This window comes from Acomys minous, assembly GCF_964271855.1.
Source record: "Acomys minous genome assembly, chromosome: 9".
Lineage (NCBI taxonomy): Eukaryota > Metazoa > Chordata > Mammalia > Rodentia > Muridae > Acomys > Acomys minous.
Window position 1 is genome coordinate 89,460,303 of NC_140490.1, and position 20,674 is coordinate 89,480,976.

Here is a 20,674-nt window from a genome sequence, read left to right on the forward strand (position 1 = left end):
ATCACTAATCAATCACAACAATCCTCCATTTTGTTCCTGGAGAATACTGAGGCTTACAGGTTTCTACTACCAAGAAACTGCAGGAGACATATACGGTTAAAAAGGTTTCTGCCATTTCTTGTGTTGGGCGATGAACTTCAGTCACTTAGCTAGTTAAGTGGCCTGATCCAAATGTATGGTTTTCAAATTTGAGCTGCAGGGAAAAAAAAATATGCTAATCTGCTGGGGCCATGGACTCTCTGGGCCTCTTGAGAATAGTCCAAAGTCCATGTGAAGACCGTAAGGATGGGGGCTGGTTCACTGTTGAGCTGGATGCTCTGGGTTCACATAAAGTTTGCTGAGGGCCAAGGCTCCTGGGTTCACTCAATGTTCTACCAGCAGTCAAGCCTGGGAAACAGTAGATGCTCAATGGAAACTTACAGAATATAAAGCAACAGTTATTCTGCCTTCAAAAACAAAACAAAACAAAACAAAAAAACAAAAAACAAAAAACAAAAAAATCCTATTCTTATAGGCTGCTAATTTTGGTGAACAGAAATTGCCATCATCCGCTCTCTCCTTGGGTTAAAAACATTTGCATTTCTTTACTGCAAGGGGCTTTGGGGTTGCTAGCAATCCGTTTGAACTAGTCTCGTTCCTGCTTCTCAGTGCAAGGACAATTTACTTATTTCTCGCAGGGTTTCTTGGAGTGGTGGCATCCACACATCCCAGCAGCTGTCATCACGCGATTCCACCGGAGGTTAGTGGGGAGACAATCATGCTCCCCCACCCCCTGCAAAACAAGCCACAGCCAGCAAATCACAGACTGTACTCTTTTCTAGAAAGACATGAGCAGTCCACTGCCACAAAAAGAAACCTGTACAGAGAGTCCACGTTTAAATAACTATAAATAAGATCCATTAGACTTTATGGAACACACAGTTTGTGGAATACACCGGAACACAAGGACACCCTGGAGACAGTGTTGCAGGATCCACTTCTAAAAACAGGGACAATCTATCTACCTGGTTCCCCTGCAAAGACAGACAACCGTCCTTTCCCACGGAGGATTTAAATAATTCTTACCATGCCGCTTGCAGCATCCGCCGGCCCCCCACTACCCCCCCCACCCCCGCCGCCCAAAAGACATATTAATTTACAAAATAACCCAGTATCCATAGAATTCTTTTGACAAATAAAAAAAAAAAAGAAAAATCTTAAATTAAAAAGCAGGATTCTCTCCCCCTCTTACACCCCACACCCCCACCCCTCTCTACTCCAACTTTAGGTAGTTTGGCACTGAGTAATTGAACATTAAAAAGTCCAGTTTGTAGACTTCGTACAGCTGCGTCTGGTGCTCGGCGCTGATGTTCTGGAAGAACTCGGTGGTCATCTCGTCGGTAGTTCTGGTGGACTTGGCATAGGTGGGGAACTTCAGGTAGCCGCTCACCCCAGCCAGCTGCAGCACGTAATTGGAGTCCTCCTCCAGCGTCTCGTACTTTCCCACGAGGTCGTAGTGGATGTGGCAAGGGTGGCAGAGGGAGTGCACGGTCTGCCAGTGCTCGTTGAAGGGCTCCTCCTGCTGAGTGTGGGGGTCGATGAGGTAGGCCACGAACTCCTCGAACTTGACGTCGTGCCCCCTGCGCAGGGCCTCCTGCGTGGCGTTCTTGCGCTGGCGCCGGATGATCTTGGTGCCGTAGCGCTTGTGGAAGGACGTGTTGTACTTCTGGGTGAACTTGTTGCGGTAGGCCGACACCAGCCTCTCGAAGGGCTCCCTCACGAACAGGAACTTCATGTAGCTTTTCAAGCGGTGGTTGATCTCTGGGATGCTGTACTGGTTGAGGGTCTTCAGGTTGGCCGACACGTGAGCCTCGTTGGCCGGGATCTCCATGGGGTCGCTGTACTTGCCCCGGCCGCTCAGGACCATCATCAGCCTCTTCCAGTTGGTACACGCCACCTTGGGCACGTAGCAATAGATGAGTTCGTGGTCCTCGTCCACCACCAGGTGCCTCAGGTCATTGGGGGTCAGCACCCTGCGCTTGCGGCTCATGGCGCTGTTGGCCCGGCAGGTGTCTGTCACTTGGTCCCGCCTCATCTGGTGCAGGATGGCAGTGTTGGACAGCTCCAGCTGCAGAGGGGGACAGAGGAGGAAGGAGAGGTCAGCGCTTATCTAGAACATTCCTACTGGTTACAATGGAAGACTGGTCCATTGGTTCCCAACAGTTATCTCACTGAACCTTGCTGGATGCGAAGCTTTCGGAGTGAGGTGAGCCTTAGCTTAGTTGCTTACTGTGGGACTCCTGTAGAGGTCAGAGGGGAATGATCCGGAAGATGTCTGTGTTCTCTGGGAGCAACAGTCCCTCCCCCAAAGGAGATGCGCTGATTGGTTTTAACTCTCAACTCTGATAAGTGGGTCTAAACGAGGAGTTATCTAGATCAGATTGGCCTGTGGTCATGTCTGTAGGGGACTGTCTCCATTGTTAGCTGACGTAGGAAAGCCCAGCCCACTGTGGGCAGCACTATTCCCTAGGCTGTGCTCTGTCCCATATAAGAGTGGAAAAGAAAAAGCTGGCAAGTGAACAAGGATGCATTTATTTTCCCTTTGCCGTCATTTTCCTCCAGCGATGGACTGCAGTCTGGAACTGTAAGCCAAATAAATCCGTTCCCATATTAAGTTGCTTTTGGTCAGCATTTTTTTTTTTTTTTTTTAAATCACAGAGACAGAAATGGAGCTAGAAGGGCTAATCACTCCCAGTCAGAACCAGTTTGCTTAGTTCACCTAGACAGGAAAAATCTACTCTGTCCTGGTCTGATACCATCTTGGTACCCAACACCCTGAGGCTCAGAGACCCTGAGAAGTGGTGACATCCTCTTAGTCACCTTGGTTCATTGCACCTTTTGGCTTGTGGAACATGGCCCCCTCCCCCGCCAATGTAAAAGGAATTTGTTGTCATCTTGACTTTGAGGTTCCAGGACAGAGTATGGGACTGGGTAGCAGCCACTCTGGGGTGTTGGGTGGTGGAGAATCCTGTGTTCCTTGTCACCCACAAGAACAAAGTCCCCATTCAGACACTTGTCTTTTGACGTCCTCTGTCCACTCCAACCTGCCTTCCCAGCGTCATGCCTACATCTCACCTGTTCTGAACAGTGGAGTACTCCCCAGAAACCAACTGTTCTCTTTTCACTTTTGCCCTGGCATTCTGTGGCAAACTGCTGGGCCCAACACACTCTTCTCCCACACTGCCAAAAGATGCTCCGTTTTCTGCACACACCTGACTCTGGGTGTCCTTAACAGCACAACCCTGATCTTCTTAATGCTTTCCCGTGGCCACTGAGACTCTTTCAGAGATAGCAGAATCCATGAAAAGCAACCCTCACCTGCCAGCCCTGTCACTCTTTCCTGGCCTGGCTCCCCTCAGCATCAACGATCGGTTACGCTAGCGCTTCTCAAACTTGGGCGCGTGTGGGAGTCACCCTGAGGGCTTGTGCCAGCGCTCACTGGCTTCCAGCCAGAGCTGGAGACGTAGCAGGGCAGAGGGTCTGCCAGGGTTCCTCTGCAAAGACTGCACAGGATGCCACAGAGTGAGGCTTAAACCCACAGCAATGGAGGCTGAAGTCTAAGATGAAGTCCCCCAGGGTGGTGTCCCCCTTAGGACCTCGCTCCTTGGCCTCATGATAGCATCTCCTTCTGGGTTTTCACATTCTCTTCCGCCTGGATGGGCACCCCTGAACCTGCACATCGTCCTCTGCCTGGACGGACACCCCTGAACCTGCACATCATCCAAGCAGCTTTAGTTTCCCTTAGTGGCATCTTTAAAGACCCTGTCTCCAACTACAGTCACATCCTGGGGTCCTCCTGGCTGGAAGATCTGAATGCAACATGAGTTGGAACGCAAGACATAATTCAACCAAATACCAAGTGCTGCTCTGCCGGACCACGCTTAGAGAGCCGCAGGTCCACGCTCTATGGAAATGACAGTATCCTAACATCTTGGACCAATTCGCAGTTATCCTTAATGACAGAACACAGAACACAGTTCCCTGTCGGATGCCGAGGGACTCAACCCGCGCCCTGCCACCAACTCCTTTCATCTCCCTGTGATGTCCTCAAAGTATAGGCCAGAGGAGGGCAGAGCCCAGGATGTCCTGAACACAGCTCCTGGCTTTGGGCTGCATCCGGCGTGCATGATTTGATGTCTATTTTTAATTTGGGCGTTTTGAAAGGGAACTGTAATTAGTGTGCGGAGCAAGCTCAGGGGTTGTTTTTAAGAAGTCTTTTAAAGTTTTACTGAATTTCATCTTAAAAGGAAGAGCTGGTTGGCCCTGTGAGGTCTGCAGTCTCCATGGATTGCAACATCCTCACCGAAGCAAGCAGCACCCTCCTCCCTGCCTGCGTTTGGAGAGACAAAGGGAAACGGAAAGGCGGATAAAGAGGTAATTCTGGAAGCTTCCAGGGCCTCCCTACTTGTTGCAACTGCTGGCTAGTGTCCAGGTTTGGTTTCCTAATTTTAAAAACATCTGAAAGTAAGGTTGTAGGGATGGCTTAGTTGGTGACACACTTGCCTGTGAGCATGAGGACCCGAGTTCAGTCCCTGAAGCCGGGCGTGGTGGCACATGTCTTTAATCCTAGCACTCTGGAGGCAGAGGCAGGTGGATTGCTGTTGAGTTTGAGGCCAGCCTGGTCTACAAAGTGACTCTAGGACAGCCAAGACTACCCAGAGAAACCCTGTTTCGAAAGAAAAAAAAAAGCGCCATGGTGCTGCAGGCTTGTAATCCCAGCACTGTGGAGGTGAAGGCAGTCCTTTCCTGCATGTCTGTCACCTGTGGTCTAGGGTTCCAGAGATGCAAAGAACACCTGATGGATGGGGTTGCTGTGGAAACCACAGCCCCAGTAAACACAGGTACTGCATCTACTAGCTGTACTTGAGTGCTTGTCACATGAGAGTCACCTTGGAGCCCCATAGACACCGTGTCAACTATGCAATTATGGGGCACTTACTGCATACAAGTCACCGCCGAGCCTCATACTCTCTGAAGTGGGTATGGTCAGCATTCCTAACTTCTAGAGAAGGAAACTGAGGCACAGGGGAAGAAGCAGTTTGCTCAAGGTCACAGAGGTAGGAACCTGGGCTGGAGTTCAGGTGCTGAACGACAGCTTTGAGGCGCTGACTTGTATGGCTCCTGGGGTCTGAAGGCACACCCTGGGACTCCCATGTCCAGGTTAGCCACCTGGGGACTCAATCCTGGCAGTTCAGAGGTCTCCTGGGGGGCTCTTTTAGTTTTGGTTTTTCGAGACAGGGTCTCTCTCTGTGTAGCCTTGACTGTCCTTGTGTAGACCAGGCTGGCCTTGAATGCACAGCGATTCGCCTGCCACTGCCTCCCGAGTGCTGGGATTAAAGGCGTGCGCCACCACGCCCAGCTCCTGGGGAGCTCTTAACAGCCCTGTTAGGCTGGGTCCTACTCCTATTCCAGAGGTCTGACAGAGCTTCTCCCGCTGGTGCCAGTGGCCCCAGGTTCCCAGTGCTGCCAGGGTAGGGACCGAGGCTTCAGAGGGCCCAAAGTCAGCACCCATCTTAGCCGCTCAGTTTAAGGACCCTGGGAAAAAAGAAAAGCCAGGTGGAATCAGTCAGGCTCTGAGCATCCTGAAGGGGGAGGGTGGAAACCACTCAATCAATTTATTAAGGGAAAGTGCTGAGGCCCAGCCTTCGCCTGGCCCTTTCTCGGCTTGCAGCACTGGCCTCTATGCACGCTGCTCATACATAATTCACTCGCTCACTCTGTCCTCTCACCCTCCTAGAATGCTAACTCCAAGGGTGCAGGTGTCAGCCACTTTCCCCTCCCTCTGCTATGTTACCAATTCTTGGCACCTTAGTAGATATTCAAAGGTTTGTTTGAATTAACGTGCGCATGAGTCACTGCACGCGTGCCTGACTGAATGTGAGCATACACTCGTGAATGCATGTAATACACGCATGTACACATGCATGCGTGCATGAGTGAACAGATGCGGGTATGAGCGAATGGGATGGGGGATTGTACAAGGTCTCAGCGACTGGAGAGGCTGTGCACTTTCGCAGCGTCTACCTCTGCTGCGCTAGTCCGGCTTCCCGCTGAGGTTCTGGGCCAGGGTCGTCCTTGGGGGCTGCTTTGATGACGTAAGGGCTCAGAGGAAAGCACACGGCACTGTGCCTAAGTCTCAGGGAACATCACGAAGAAGTCATTGTGGAAGACTGGAAAGGGGCTGGCAGTAGGACAGAACCCCTGTGTCATCTACTGACTGTAACTCCTTGACTCCGCCCTAGGAATCTGACTGGACGGTCAGTGTGGGTGGTCCAGGCACCTGCTCCTGACCACTGCTCTGGGGTAGTGGTGCCTCTGTTTCCACCTGGAGAACTGCTGACTGAGCATCTTTTTTCCAGGAGAGGGCTCTTCAGTGAACGCCAGGCACGTCTGTCATCTGCCAAACCTGTCTGTCATCTGCACACGGTGCCTGGCTCATGGCAGTCCGATATCTCACGGACAGGGGGAGGCTGACAGGTGTAATTGGACGCATCCTGGCTGGGCATCTGCTGAGGAAAGAAACAACTGTCCTAGCTAGGTAGAGAGTAGCTACTGATAGAATTAATGCGCTGGAAAGCTGGCAGCGAGTTTCGGTCATAGTGTCTCAAAGGATTATTATTTATTTGTGTGTGTGTGTGTGTGTGTGTGTGTGTGTGTGTGCACGCGCGCGCATGTGTGGACACATGCTCACACGTGCGTGCACACATGCACGTACTTGTGGAGGTTAACCTTGGATATTATTCCTTAAATACTGTCCATGCCCCCACCCCCTCTACCCCTTTTTAAAACAAAAAACAAAAAGCAGAGCTTCTCATTGGTCTGAAACTTGCTAGGCTTGCTGGGCAAAGAGCCCAGGGAATCCACCTGTCTCTGCCTCCCTTATGTTGGGGTTATAAGTACATACCACCACACTTAGGTTTTTGGTTTTTTGTTTACTTGTTTGTTTGTTTGTTTAAACATGAGTTCTGGTGACTGAAGCCAGCCAGATTCCCACGCTTATGCAAGCAAACTCTTTTTTTTTTTTTACTTTAAAATTTTTTTTATTAATTCGTTCTTGTTACATCTCAATGGTTATCCCATCCCTTGTATCCTCCCCTTCTTCCCTCCCTCCCATTTTCCCCTTATTCCCCTCCCCTATGACTGTTCCTGAGGGGGATTACCTCCCCCTGTATATGCTCATAGGGTATCAAGTCTCTTTTTGGTAACCATGCAGCAAACTCTTTACTGGTTGACCTATCTCTGAAGCCCTTTGACCTTTCTCTTAAGAGAAGAGCAGTCAACCACACCCCCATCTCCATAATTTCTGTAAGTTACGCATGCGCCCATTCCTGGTGGGGGAGGAGGCGCCCTGCAGATAGAGCCCCACTGTTATTTCCTTCTCCTTCCTGCTAGGCACCTTCTGCCTGCCCAACAAATCACCCACAAACCTGGGCCCCCAAGGAGCCATTTCCAGCAGCAGGCCCCCACTGCCTCTGGCTGCCCGTCTTTAACACAGCCACAGTGCCTTTCCTGTCTTCGCGGCTCCCGGCACAGGTCTCAGCATCTTTATGTCTCAAACACTTGGTGCCTAATGCTTGCAGGACTCAGAAAAGGAGGGCTAGCTTTGTGCCAACACATCGACATCTCCCTAGACGTCGGTCACATTTTATGGAAGATGTTCGCTTGTGGTCCCAGTGGGAGGCGCCACTGGGACCAGCAGATCTGAATTCACTAGCAGACGAACGTAAGCGCCTGCGTTGATTTTTAGGTCACACCTGAGGATGCACAGCTGTGCACAACAGCCACACAGACAACCTGGAGCCCAGAGATGAGTAAGACACCCACAAGCTGGGGACATCAGAGGTGCAAATACCATGCAGTTTGCAGATTTTTGAGCTATTGCATATGTAGGGGTAGGGGTGAGGTTGCTCATAGCCCAGCCCTGGAACATTCCTTTGTGACTATCTATTCCCAACAGCTGGGTTGTCCCCCAGCCCCCCGCCCCCGCCGCCACCCCAGACTCTGGGTAGAATCGAGGCACAGTGAGAATTTTCTCATCCTCTCCAACCAGCAGCCTGCCTGGGAGTACACCGATGAATCCCAGGCCTGTGCACAGGCTGAGCAAGCTCCCTGAGCCAGGGGCTTGCTGCTCTGTATGCGGTTCTAGGCCACCTCTGTGCACTGAGGAAAATACCCTCTCTCCTTCCTCCACCTAAGTGGAAGCCCCTCCCTCGTATGAGTTCATGTCTGCACAGGTGCGCATGTGTGTGCCTGTGCACACCTGTGGAAACCAGAGGAACATTTCCGGTCACTCTCCACCCCCCACCCCCCCCACCCCCCGCATCCCCCTTTTCTGAGGCAGAATCAGTCTCTCATTGGTCTGAACTCACTAGGCTGGCAGGCTAGCAAGCCCCAGGGAACTTGCCTTTCTGTCTCTCTCTCCCCTAGGCTGAAGTTATAAGGCAGCAAGCCACCGTGCCTGGCTTTTAATGTGGGTCCTAGGGATTGATCTCAGGCCCTCAAGCGCATTACTGACTGAGCCATCTCCAGAGCTCTCAGGGGACATTTCTGTAAAACCTGTGGAGTCGGGATGGATGCGAATTCTGAATCGGCAGGAGCAGGTGGCCTACTTTCTTACCACAACAGGGAATGTGGGCTAGGCACTCCTCCTGGGCTGGCCTGATTTGGGAACTCATTAAAATGAGCAAAGAACTAGGAACTGGCAGATTTTCTTTTTAAGGACAATGCCTCTGCTTGGGCTAAGAGAAGAGACTAAATAAATGTTATTTCAGGATATAGTATTTAATTAAAAAAAAATTAAAGTGTGCCTCCCGTGGAAAAATCCCTGAGCAAACCCTGAGGGGATTTCTTTTCCAGGACAATGGCTGCCCAGCTTGCGGGGCTTTGGGTCAGACTCTGGGGTCAGGATGTGAATTCTGACAAAAGCCATATAACTTGGGTCAGTCATTTCCACCCTCCCAGACTCAGTTTCCTCACCAATAGCTGCACACGCCCCACAGGTTCTTGTGAGTTCAGCTTCAATCCCAGCACTTGGGAGACAGAGGCAGGCAGATCTTGGTGAGTTCAAGGCCAGCCTGGGCTACACTCCTTTCTTCAAAGGAGAAAAACAATTTATTTTATGTGTCGTCGGGGGCTTGGTGCATGTGTTTGTATGTTACATGAGTGTGTGAGTGTGTGTGCATGGGTGCTGGGACACGCATGTGGAGGTCAGAGGGCACCATTTGGGAGTTGGTTCTCTCCTTCTTTCATGAGATTTAGAGATCAAATTCAGATCTTCCATTTTGTGTAGCAAGTGATTTTACCTGCTGAGCCTGGCCCTGGTGTTGGTGTTGGTGTTGGTGGTGTGTGTGTGTGTGTGTGTGTGTGTGTGTGTGTGTGTGTGGTGTGTATGTGGTGTGTGTGTATGTATGTGTGTTTGTGGTGTGTGTGTGTGTGTGTGTGTGTGTGTGTGTGTGGTGTGTGTGTCCTTTCACAAGATTTGAAAATGTAGTCTGCAAAGAATTTGGCCTGCCACGTGGCTCACCGCCACTCATAGGGACATGAAGTAACCCATGCCAAAGTCTCTCCTTTTGAAAATAATGTAGGTTTTTACCACGGGTTGGTCTCCACTAAGGGGCAGGATAGTTCTAGAACACAGTACCATGTTACTTCACGCTCTGGGCTTCAGTATTCTGCGAAAGAGGAGGCTCACAGCAGGGAGTCCCAGGGTTAGCTGCACTGTGGCTCAGAGGCCTCCGGTGTGCTCAGCACACTGGGGTGCCTAGACATCACTGGACTTTCTGGAAATCTGACCCAACATGGCAATAAAAAAGACAAGGATTTCCCAAAGTCCCCTTTCTGCCAAGCCAGACCTTTGACAGAAAGTGGTCCACCTTCCTGGCCCTTTGGCTTCTTTGCTACCGTTAGTGGTTGGTGGCGGGGAGGGGTGAAAGGACAGAAGGAAACTGCAGGGGCTGTGGGGTGGAGTTCAGGGTAGAAGACCAGAGAGGCTTAGGCCTTTTTGCTCACATCGGGCTGTCTACCCCGAGTCTTGTTTCTGGACAGCTGAGCAGCTAGTCCCTGGCAAAGCCTCGCTTCAGATGAGACACATGGCAGGAAGAAAGTGGTGGTGGGGGGCAGGCATAGGAAAGAGACAGGATTTAGGGGTGTGCTGGGAGGCTAGGAGATAGGCAGGGGCAGACTCCTAGACTTAGCTGGCTGCCAGACCATACTCGCTCCCTGGGCCTCTGTGTGCTCATCTGTGAAATGGGCCGAAAAACATCAAACCTGAATGATGGCTGTTGAGTCAGGCACCAGCAGGGAGTCAGTTCTGCACCCCTGCTGCATGTGAGCGTTGCCGGCCGCTGGTGCCACATGGCAGAAAGGTGCACACAGGTAGTCTGAGTGAGTGACATTAACTCACACTGACCACTGAGGTGGAAGCACACAGCAGTGGTTCAGTTTAGGAAGAAAGCCTTTGATTTTCCCCAAATGGGGGAACCCAATAAAGCCCTGGAAAGATCAGAAATAAATAGGCTGGCCAATGGAGCAGCCAGCTAGGGGAGGTTCGGGGACAGAGGGCTGACTTGGGTGAGAGGCTGGCTGATTCGATCTGTGGCATACCCTCAGGCTGTGTGTGAGTGTGTTTCCAGGGCCTCAAGAGTAGGATAGATACACCCATGTATGCTGGACCAGTGTAGGGGTGCGGAGGCCCTGGGGAAAGAAAGCTTTTAGATGTAATTGCACTGGTCACAAAGGGAGGGATACAGGGAACTTTTTGTTTTTGTTTTTGTACTCTAAGTGGCATTGAACAGAGAGGCTTAGGAAAGTAAGTGGGGCGGGGCTGGAGAGAGATGGCTCAGTGATTAAGAGCACTGACTGCTTTTCCAGAGATCCTGAGTTCAATTCCCAGCAACCACATGGTGGCTCACAACCATCTGTAATGTGATACGGCGCCCTCTTCTGGCCTTCATGAATACATGCAGACAGAGCACTGTATACATAATAATAAATCTTAAACAAGAAAGAAAAGCAAGTGGGCTAGGGCCTGGGGACTGGTGACAAATGAAAGAATCTGCTTCTATCTAACCATTGCCACCAGCTCTGGAGAATAAAGACACCTGGTGACAGCAGGGATAGCCCTGTAGCCTTCCCAGGGGAGAAGCCAGTGTCTGTCTGCTCCCTTGAGGCTTAGTTTTTACCTCCTCTGCCCAGTAGCCTTTTTAGGCCAGGCTTCTCTGAAGACTTACCCCATGGGGATTCTGTCTCGTGTGTGTGTGTGTGTGTGTGTGTGTGTGTGTGTGTGTGTGTGTGTGTGTGCGCGAACCTCAGGTGTTTCTTTTCTAAAGTACCATCTGCCTCGGTTTTTAGTTTTTGAGGCAGTGTCTCTCACTGGAACGGCGCTCACTAATGTGGTTAGTTAGTGACATACATACCCCCGCTCCCCCGGATCTAGCTTGTCTCTCATATCATAGTGTTGGGACCACAAAGTGTGTACCACTATGCATGCCTGACTTTTTTTTTTTTTTAACCTGGGTTCCGACTATAAAAATTCAGCACCAGCTGGGCGGGGGTGGCGCACACCTTTAATCCCAGCACTTGGGAGGCAGAGGCAAGTAGATTGCTGTGTGTTGGAGGCCAGCCTGATCTACAGAGCGAGACCAAGACACAGAGAAACCTTGTCTTGGAAAAACCAAACCAAACCAAGCCAAAACTCAGCACCGAACGCTTTCATGGCAAGTGCTTTACTATCTCCTCAGATCTTTTTTTTGTTTTGTTTTTGTTTTTAATGAAAAATATTAAAACAACAAAACCAAAACCCTCTAATCTATCAAGAAGAGGCAGGAAGACCTCCACTCTGCATCCCCTGAGCTGCCCCGAGGGAGGCATCGGGAAGATAACCAATGGGACTGCCTGCTGCACCACAAGCCCCTCCCTTCACAGGTGAGGCACATATGGCTCCTCAGATGCATTCTCTGAGGTGGCCCATGCAGCTTTGCAAGAACTTGGCTGTAACCCAGTAGGCCTGGGGTGCTCTCCAAACTGGGCAAGACATTGTCTCCGGACTTCAGTGTTCTAACCAGAAACATCTGGAAATCCATGGGTGATGACTCTTCTTGGTTGTCAACTTGACTCCATGTGGAATTAACGAAAACTCAAGGGGCTGGGTACCTGTGAGGAATTAATTTCTTTTTTCTTTCTTTTTTTTCTCTCTCTCTTTTTTCCTTTTTGGGTTCTCTGTGTAGCCTTGGCTGTCCTGGACTCACTTTGTAGACCAGGCTGGCCTTGAACTCACAGAGATCCACCTGCCTCTGCCTCCCGGGTGCTGGGATAAAAGGCGTGCGCCACCACTGCCCCGCTGGGGATTAATTTCTTAGCTACGTCACTGAGGTGGAGAGACACACTTTTAATCTGGGCCACGCCTTCTGCTGTCAGCTTATCTGAAGGACATGAAAGAAGGACACTTGCTGTCAGTGACGGTCAAGTGGCCGACAAGATAACAGACTAGGCTTCAGATTTCCAGGCAGGGTCACTCCTGAACGCTCTGTTGCCTGCATCTGTCTGTCCTCATGCTGTGCGGTTGTTTGCTGCCAGCACTGTATTGAATGTGGGGATCCAGGCTATGATCTGGGAAGATGCCAATACCTATGCTGGGCTTTCAGGATCCACCCTGCATGGTAGGTCTGGCCACGTGCACTTCTAACCACTTTCTCTGTGAGTCACTCATGGAGGAACTTGCCTGTGGAGTCAACGACAGCAACTCTCTGTGTATGTGTTATGTGTGTGTAAGTGGTGCATGTGTGTGATTTGTGTATGTGGTTTGTGTGTGAGATATGTGTGTGTGTGTGTGTATGTGGTGAGTGTATATCATGTGTATGTATGTATGTGATGCATGTGTGATGTGTATGTACGTGGTGTGCGTGTCTACATGTGTGTATTTGGTGTGTGCATATCATGTGTATGCATATATATATATGTATGTGGTGTGTGTATATGTATGTATGTATGTGATGCATGTATGATATGTGTGTGTGTGTGTGTGTGTGCACGCGCGCATATGTGGTCTCTTGCCAATTACCACAGACCAGCTGGCCCATACAGGGCCCACACAGCAACTCCTCAAATGAAGGACAGGAGGCTCAGGAGAGGTCTGCTCTTGCTGACAGGGAACATGAGGAGGTAAGGGTCAGATTCCCTTTTCTACTCTCTGTTCTGGAGGTGGGTCTGTCTCAGTATGTTTCAACTTTTTTCCCCGCTTCTTCTTTTTCTTGCCTACTGTAACTATTAAAATGAGCCTAGAAACTAAAGATCACTGGAGGCAAACTGTGAGGGAAATAAAAGTCCCCAGTTCCTCATTAGCCAGAGCCACGTGTGTGATCTTCTGTGGCTGCCCTGCCTCTTTCTTATGTGTGTGTTGAGTCAGGCTGATCCACAGACCTGACTTGATTTGTGGGCATGTGTGTAGACATGCATGTGAGCTGTTCCAGGCTGACCTAGCTTCAGTGTCTGTCTGTCTTTCTTCCTTTCTTTTTTTTTTTTGAGACAGGGTTTCTCTGTGTAGCCTTGGCTGTCCCGGACTTGCTTTGTAGACCAGGCTGGCCTTGAACTCACAGCGATCCACCTGCCTCTGCCTCCCGAGTGCTGGGACTAAAGACATATGCGACCACGCCCAGCTTTCAGTGTCTTTCTTAATTGCTCTCCCCCTTATTTTTCAAGACAAGGTCTCCCGCTGAACCTGGGGCTCCCCGATTCCTCAAGACTGGCTGGCTAGTGAGCCCCAGGGCGTCTCCTGTCTCTCCTTCCCCAACAGCTGGGTTACAGGTAGGCACTATGATGCCTGAAGTGTTACATGGGGTCCATACATGGGGTCCATAAGTCTTCATGCTTGCTCGCTGCCGAGCACTTTCCCAAGCACTGAGCCGTCTTCCCTCAGCCCTCCCAGGCCACTCGCCCCCTCCAAAAGCAAGACAGGAACAAGAATGAGTTGTGCAGCTTTAGCTGGTCCCCTGCGCTGGAGGAGGATGCTGGTGGCTGCTCATCCCCCGACCCACTGTCTCTTTTCTGCTAACCCTCTCATCTGTGAGCTGGCGGGGCCCAGGAAGGTGAGCAGGACAGGCCTTCTCAGGCAAGATGGGGCCTCATGACAATCAAGGCACTGGGCTCAGGACTTTTAAGGTCTTTGATGTCGCTTCAGTTGAAGCTGAGTAAGAGGCCATTGGAGCCACAAAAAGTAGAAGGCATGCTCGGTGCAGGGCCCTGCAGAAAGGAAGACACCGGAGGAAGGCATGCTGCCTTTAACTCAAAGCTCGGGCGGCTTGAGGCAGAGCTCCCAAGCACCCTCCAGACTCGTGCTTCTAGAAAAGCTTGGAGCTGAAGCTGGTCTGTCCACCCTAGGTGCCTCTGAACCGAGGACAACGTGACAGGGTGGACGTGCTCCTTCCTGGTTGCCTAGAACCTGTGGCGGAAGCCAGCATAGGGTTCCACTTGGCCAGCTCGCACAGCTTTGGGGAAGTTTTCAGGCCAGCCCTGGAGAGACATGCAAATCAGTTTCCCAGGAAGCACCTGAATAGCTGCTAATTACATGCTAATTACCACTTCAGGAACCGGCTTACTAACCAATTAGGGCTGCAGCCAGAGAGAGGGAGAAGATGGTGACGAATAGAGAGGATGAAGTTATCATTGTCTTCACCATCACTGTCATCATCAGCACCATTTTATTGTTTAGGTGTGTGTGTGTGGCGTGTGTGTGTGTGTGCGTGTGCGCGTGTGCGTGTGTGTGCATGTGTGTGTGTGTGTGTGTGTGTGTATGTGTAGAGTACATAGCTATGTGGGTGCATGCGGAGGCCAGGCATTGACACTGGGTGCCTTCCTCTGTCACGCTCCACCTAATTTCTTTTGAAGCAAGGTTTCTCACCTACTAAGCAAGTGAGTTGGGCCAAGGAACCCCAGAGATCCCCATCTCTGCCTCCCCAGAGCTGCGGTTATGGTTACTGGTGCACCTGGCTTTATGCACGGGTGCTGTACGATCCAAATAAAGCCTTCACTCTTACCCCACAAAGACATTGCGCCAGCCCCTATTTACCATCATCTTCATTATTGTTGTTTAGTTTTGAAAGCAACAACAACAGAAAACATGCTGGGTAGAGCAGCTATCAGCTCTTCCCTCCAGCCCGTTAGCACTGTGAGCTCAAGCAGTGTGCCTGGGGCTCCCTGGACCAGGGGTGCGGTATATGCCACTGAATGGCTGACAGGTGGGAGAGCAGGGTGTCTCCTTCTGGGCTTTAAGAGTAGAGTTCTGTCAAAATTCAACAATAGAAGGACCCATTTACTCACCCAACAAACCCTGAGGGGCACTGGGTGTGACGGTGGCTGTCCCTCATCTCCTCCACTCAGCTGCTGTCTCAGGCACCACAGCAGAGGTGCGGTGGCTATTGCTCTCTCAGGGTCCCTTGCCTGGGGCCATCACCATTACTCCCTGGCCGGGCTCTGAGAGGGGATGTGTGTGTAACTTTGGCCACCTGGGCCGATGACAGCGCCTATAGCTTGTTCTCGGCTAGGATACTCATCTAATGTTCTTCCAAGGGCTCAGCGGGGTGACCTAAGAGCTCTGAAGGCCTCGCAGGGTCTCCAATGTAGGACCTCAAGATGTATGACACAAAAAATCCAAGCAATCCAGACCTACCACATGCCCAGGGACTGGCGAAGCTGATAGGCACAGTTCATTCTAGAAGGTTCTGATGATGTCATGAATCCAGACCTACCACATGCCCAGGGAGTGGCGAAGCTGATAGGCATAGTTCATTCTAGAAGGTTCTGATGATGTCATGAATCCAGACCTACCACAGGCCCAGGGACTGGCAAAGCTGATAGGCACAGTTCATTCTAGAAGGTTCTGACGATGTCATGTGTCAATGTTATGACTATGCTATCAGGGAGCCAAATGAAAGCCCATTTGTCCAAGACATACTTTCTGCTTACCATCGCACGGGGGACCCCCAGGAAGCTGGAAGCATCAGACAAAATCATCAAGAGGGTAGAACTATCTTTCCCAATGACAACCATGTGACATGTCCTGGATTTGTCCTTAAGCATCCCCCTTATCCCAACCTGCTGAAATGTATCTGTCTCGCATCCCTTAATTCTGCCTGGCACTGAGCTGCCCAGACATACCAACCCTTGCCAATGGGTTCGGCTGGGGATGCATTTGAATCCCAAACACCACGTTCATGCCAAGGTATGACGTCAGTGTCTGTGACATCCTGGAGGACTGAAGCTCCCAGGTTAAGTTGAGATCACACAGCCACTGATGTCCCTCAACCCTGGCACATTGCAGCCAGTCTTTTTGTCACCAGCATGCCAAGCCAGCCCCTTCCAGAAAACTCCATTCTGGAGCAGGCCTGATGTACCCCCTTCTCTCCACGGAATGGGGAACAAGAAAGCACATATCTTTGGATGTCTTCCAATTGCTCTGGCCACCCCCACAGGAGTCTCCTGCTTGGCTTGTGGAAAGCATCTATTTTTAGTTTGAGTACCAGGTACCAATTCCAGGCAGCTGGTTTACACCGCAGCCTTTTTAATGACAAGCCCCTGAGTTTTCTGTTTCCAATCAGCTGCCTTGGTTTGCTCTGAATATTAGGAGGGGGGAGGGGGAGCTCTACACCTGGGGGGCGGGGTATATGATCTGGTCTCACCCTAAAACCTAACTTCTAAGTGAAAATGTCAGCAAACGAAATGGACAAAAGTTCCCTTTGAACTCCAAAGCTGGACCTAGAGTCAAGGGTGGAAGAGCCTTTGATGGTTGATTTTGTGCCACTTAGATCCCTGAGAAGGACGTAGCTGCCCCTCTGATGCTCACGAAGGGACTTGTAGGCCACTTCTATTGTATCTGGCAACTTCCTCTCGTCAGGCATGTATCCCAGCCCTAGGTACGCAGTGGGTGCTCACAAGAAACAGCTGTTTGGGAAGGGATAGGCATGAGGATGCTCAGAAGACCCCGTCTTGATTGTGTCAGGATTGTCTTTGGGATTTTGGGGACAGGATTCAATCTAGTTGAAAACAAAGACAGGACTTGGGAACTTAGGTCAGTGAGAGTATTTACTTAGCAAGGGTAAGGTCCTGGTTTCATTGAGAAAAAAAAAACAAAAACAAAAACACAAACAAGTGTGGCTTTGCCGAAAGCTCAGTGCTTAGCTGTAGATAGCATTTCATATACCAACAACTTCCGGTTTTTAAAATAAATCATGCCTCTAATATGGCTAGAGACAAGCTCCCTTGGAAATCAAGGGCCCTATTGGGTGGCAGACACAGAGGCTGTAAGAGCATCTGTAGCTCTCATGAAAGAATAAGGTGTGAATTCTGAAATTGTGTTTTGTTTTTTAATTGTGAAATTTTACAATAAGAAATCATTAAGGCTAGAATGTGCAAAGGGAGCTAAGGGACAGGAATGTGGGGAGGTGGTGACAGTCTTGCCATGTGACGGCTGGCCTATGTGTGAGGCAGGCTTTGGTCCTCAAGGTCACACCCAAGTTCAACAACATGGGAGTGCTAAAGGAACCACTCGGCGGCAGACATTTGTGTGGAAAGGGCAACGCTTGTAGACAAGAATAACTGGGAGCCAAGACTCCCCTGAGAGCCACATCCCATCCTCCAAGCGTGGTGTCTGATGGGGAGGGGAGGGGACAAAGAAGAACTGGGCTCCACCCTAGCCCAGGCTGGACCCTCACGTTCTGCCATGGGTTAGCTGGGCCGGGTGGGCTGCCGGCCTGGTGCCGTGTGGAATCAAGCAGCGAAGTGACAAGGACAGGTACACCAGGTATAGGTGTGCGCGGTGACCTTGCTCCCCCAGCCTTGTCTGTCCCCCTCTCCTAGCTCTGTGGACCCCTAATACTCTAAAATCCATGAACCCCAGCTGGTGAAGAGGCAGCAGGAGCCAGTACCTCACACTGCCACTCTGAAAAGCATAATACCTGTACCCACTTGTATGTGTGAATTTGAGCCTTTTCCTTCAAACAAAACAAAACAAATAAACAAAACCCTGTAATCACACTGTGTGTGTGTGTGTGTGTGTGTGTGCAATTTCTTCTCATGGATCCTTTGGTATTTTCTTTGTTCCTCTGAATAGCAAATCAGGAGGGAAGATTGGGGAAGCTGGTGGCTCTTCTCCCTCCTCGCAGCCAGGCATCCCCAGTTGCTATGCCTTGACCAGCCTTTTTTTTCTGCACTGGTGGAGATTGGAAAGGCCTCAGCTCAGCGGGGATAGCTGGGTACTGAGGGGGCCTGGATGACCTGCCTTGCCAGGGAATGCATGCAACTCATCCTCTTTGGTGGGCAGTGGGTGAGATATGCCTGAGGAAGAGCCTACAGCCGGGCCTAGCCAAAGCTGTCGCCCTATTTTGGGAAATTTACTTGCTTTTGGCTCCATGTCCCTGTGTCCTCAGAGCCTCACTGTGCTCAGGACCGCTGGAGGAAAAAGAATTGCTGGACAGTCTCCAGATGGTCTTGCAGTGTTTATGGGACCAGAGAAGTCCACTGGGACAATTTTCAGGGAGGGCTATGTTTATGAGACCACATCAGCCTTAGACCCAAGGTGTGGAGGAGGCTGAAGGCAGGAAGAGCCTTCTGGGAAGGATTTCTGGGCCAGGTGTGTAGTACATCTTCTTCACCACAAGCACAAAGCTGTACCCCGGGCCGTGTGGCAGCAAAGGGATTGGTCCCTGAGCTCCCGGTGCAGCCCTGTCACCTCCCCAGGGACCTCAGGGATGCCTATCCTCTCATTTGTTAATGTGTCATCCCTAAAGGACATGCGCAGTAAAAAGGTGTCCCAGCTAGGGGGCGGGGCATATAAATGAGTTTATTAAAACCTAGAACGTGCTATGAACTAGTGTTTGGGCACAGTCTGCAGGCTGGCCCCCACAACAGTCTTGCAAGGATGGAGGGACGATGCCCCAACTCAGCATTAAAGCACTTGTGAATATTTTCTTACCTGTGTGGGAACGTTTGTATGGAGGGGCGGGGGGGGGGCTAGAACCAGCCAACCACCATCAATTCTCCATCAGTGACTGGCAGCATGGCTTCGAGGTGCAGACAGCTACGCCCTCATCCTCATCCCTGGTTTCAATGTCCTAACCTCAGCCATGGGGATTAATATCACCTGGGACGGAGCACTGACTTGGGACCAGCAGCTTGAAAGGCACGGAAGTAAAGGGCCAGGGAGGACAGGGATGTGTGCAGTTCAGGTCCCTGGGTCCAAGTCCTCATATTCTGTCACACGTGCTGTGTGAGCTCAGGCGGGTCACTAACCTCTCTGTACCACCGGTTTCCCATCTGTCAACGGGATGATATGTTAAAGGGGTTGTCAAGGGGAGGAAGTAGGCACCCCAGGGCCTTGTAAAGGGTGCTTTACACAGCAAACGCTCTATGGAGACAAGATGGGCTCTGTGTGGTAGAAGGCTGCCCACGGCAACGCTGGGCTGGCGGGTATTCGTGCAATGAGTAAGCCATGGCTGAATCTGAGCTACTGTTCCTTCCTTGAGGCCTCTCTTCCCTGCCCCTGCTCCTGGGAAGGGTCCTGGAAAACATCTGGGATCAGCCCCAGGCAAAGAAGCCAAATCACTTTCCCCAAAAACGCATTTGCGGCCCTGAGTTAGGCAAACACCCCAAGCCCACTGAATGAATACATAGTGTTCTTTGGCTAGGGGGAAGGAGGGAGCAGGTGGATGCACTGGCGCTAACCACAGGATCCTGAAGTACAGGGGTGGTCCTGGATTAGCTGGGTGATGTCATTTGATCACAGAATCACCCTGCAGTGAGGGTGGGGTGGGGGTGGGGAGCCAGGACCAGTAGGAGCGAGCCCGGAATAGGCTCCAGTTGGCCGCCATCATCTCTAAGGAGAAAGAGAACCGTAAGCCAAGGAACACAGGTGGTCTTGGATGCTGCAGGCCTTGTGGAATTCAGCCACACAGGACCCACGTCAGATTCATGTTTGTGGCAATGTGCGGTGGCCGACGACAGGAAACTGGAACAGGCCATCATGTTTCCTTCAGTTTCTCAAGCAGGGTCTGAGCTCTCTCCTCTGCCTCGGCATCACGGCTGGAACACTATCACACTCCCGTCTTGGGCAAACGCTCTCTAGAATGTTCCTTACGTCATTCCACAGCCAGTGGAGATGTGACCTTAACAGAAGTGTGGGCAACGTGTTCAAGGTCCTTGTGACCTTACTGTGTGCTTTGGTGCATGGAATGTAGCTAGGAAACAAGGACGGTGTGTTGCCATGGCCTTCTGGTCCAAGGGTACCACGTCCCATCTGAGGCAACCCTCCCTCCCCTAAGCGACGCGGGCAAGAATGGAGGTAGTTACCATCCTCCTGACAGTCGCAGACCACTGGCCACGCCTTCTTTTCCCTTGAGCACCAGGCTATCCGTTTGGAGCCGGCTTTCTGCTCCCCACACCAGGGAACCTGTGGACTAACTTACAGGGCCTTGTCCTTTCAATGGGTGCAGGGCGAGAGAACTCTAAACCCAGGTAACCCTGAGCAGCACTCCCCATGGGTGGCAGTGAGCTGGCCGGGCTTTGTGACAGAGTTTGAAAAGAACAGTGATACATAAGCGTTGGGGGGTGGGGAGGGGTGGCTGTGCACGGATGGAGGCCCTCCTGGGGG

General features: G+C 51.1%; 1 protein-coding gene across 2 annotated transcripts in view; it reads right to left on the reverse strand.

Moving 5' to 3' along the window:
- Positions 1 to 1,250: 1,250 nt before the first annotated feature.
- CHST11 (carbohydrate sulfotransferase 11) overlaps positions 1,251 to 20,674 on the reverse strand; it is a 198,873-nt gene continuing 179,449 nt past the window's right edge. For both annotated transcript variants that reach the window (XM_084796321.1, XM_084796320.1), the window contains exon 3: positions 1,251 to 2,107. In XM_084796321.1, coding sequence (XP_084652447.1) covers positions 1,253 to 2,107 — 855 coding nt within the window. In that variant the 3' untranslated portion in view covers positions 1,251 to 1,252. The remainder of the gene's footprint in view (positions 2,108 to 20,674) is intronic.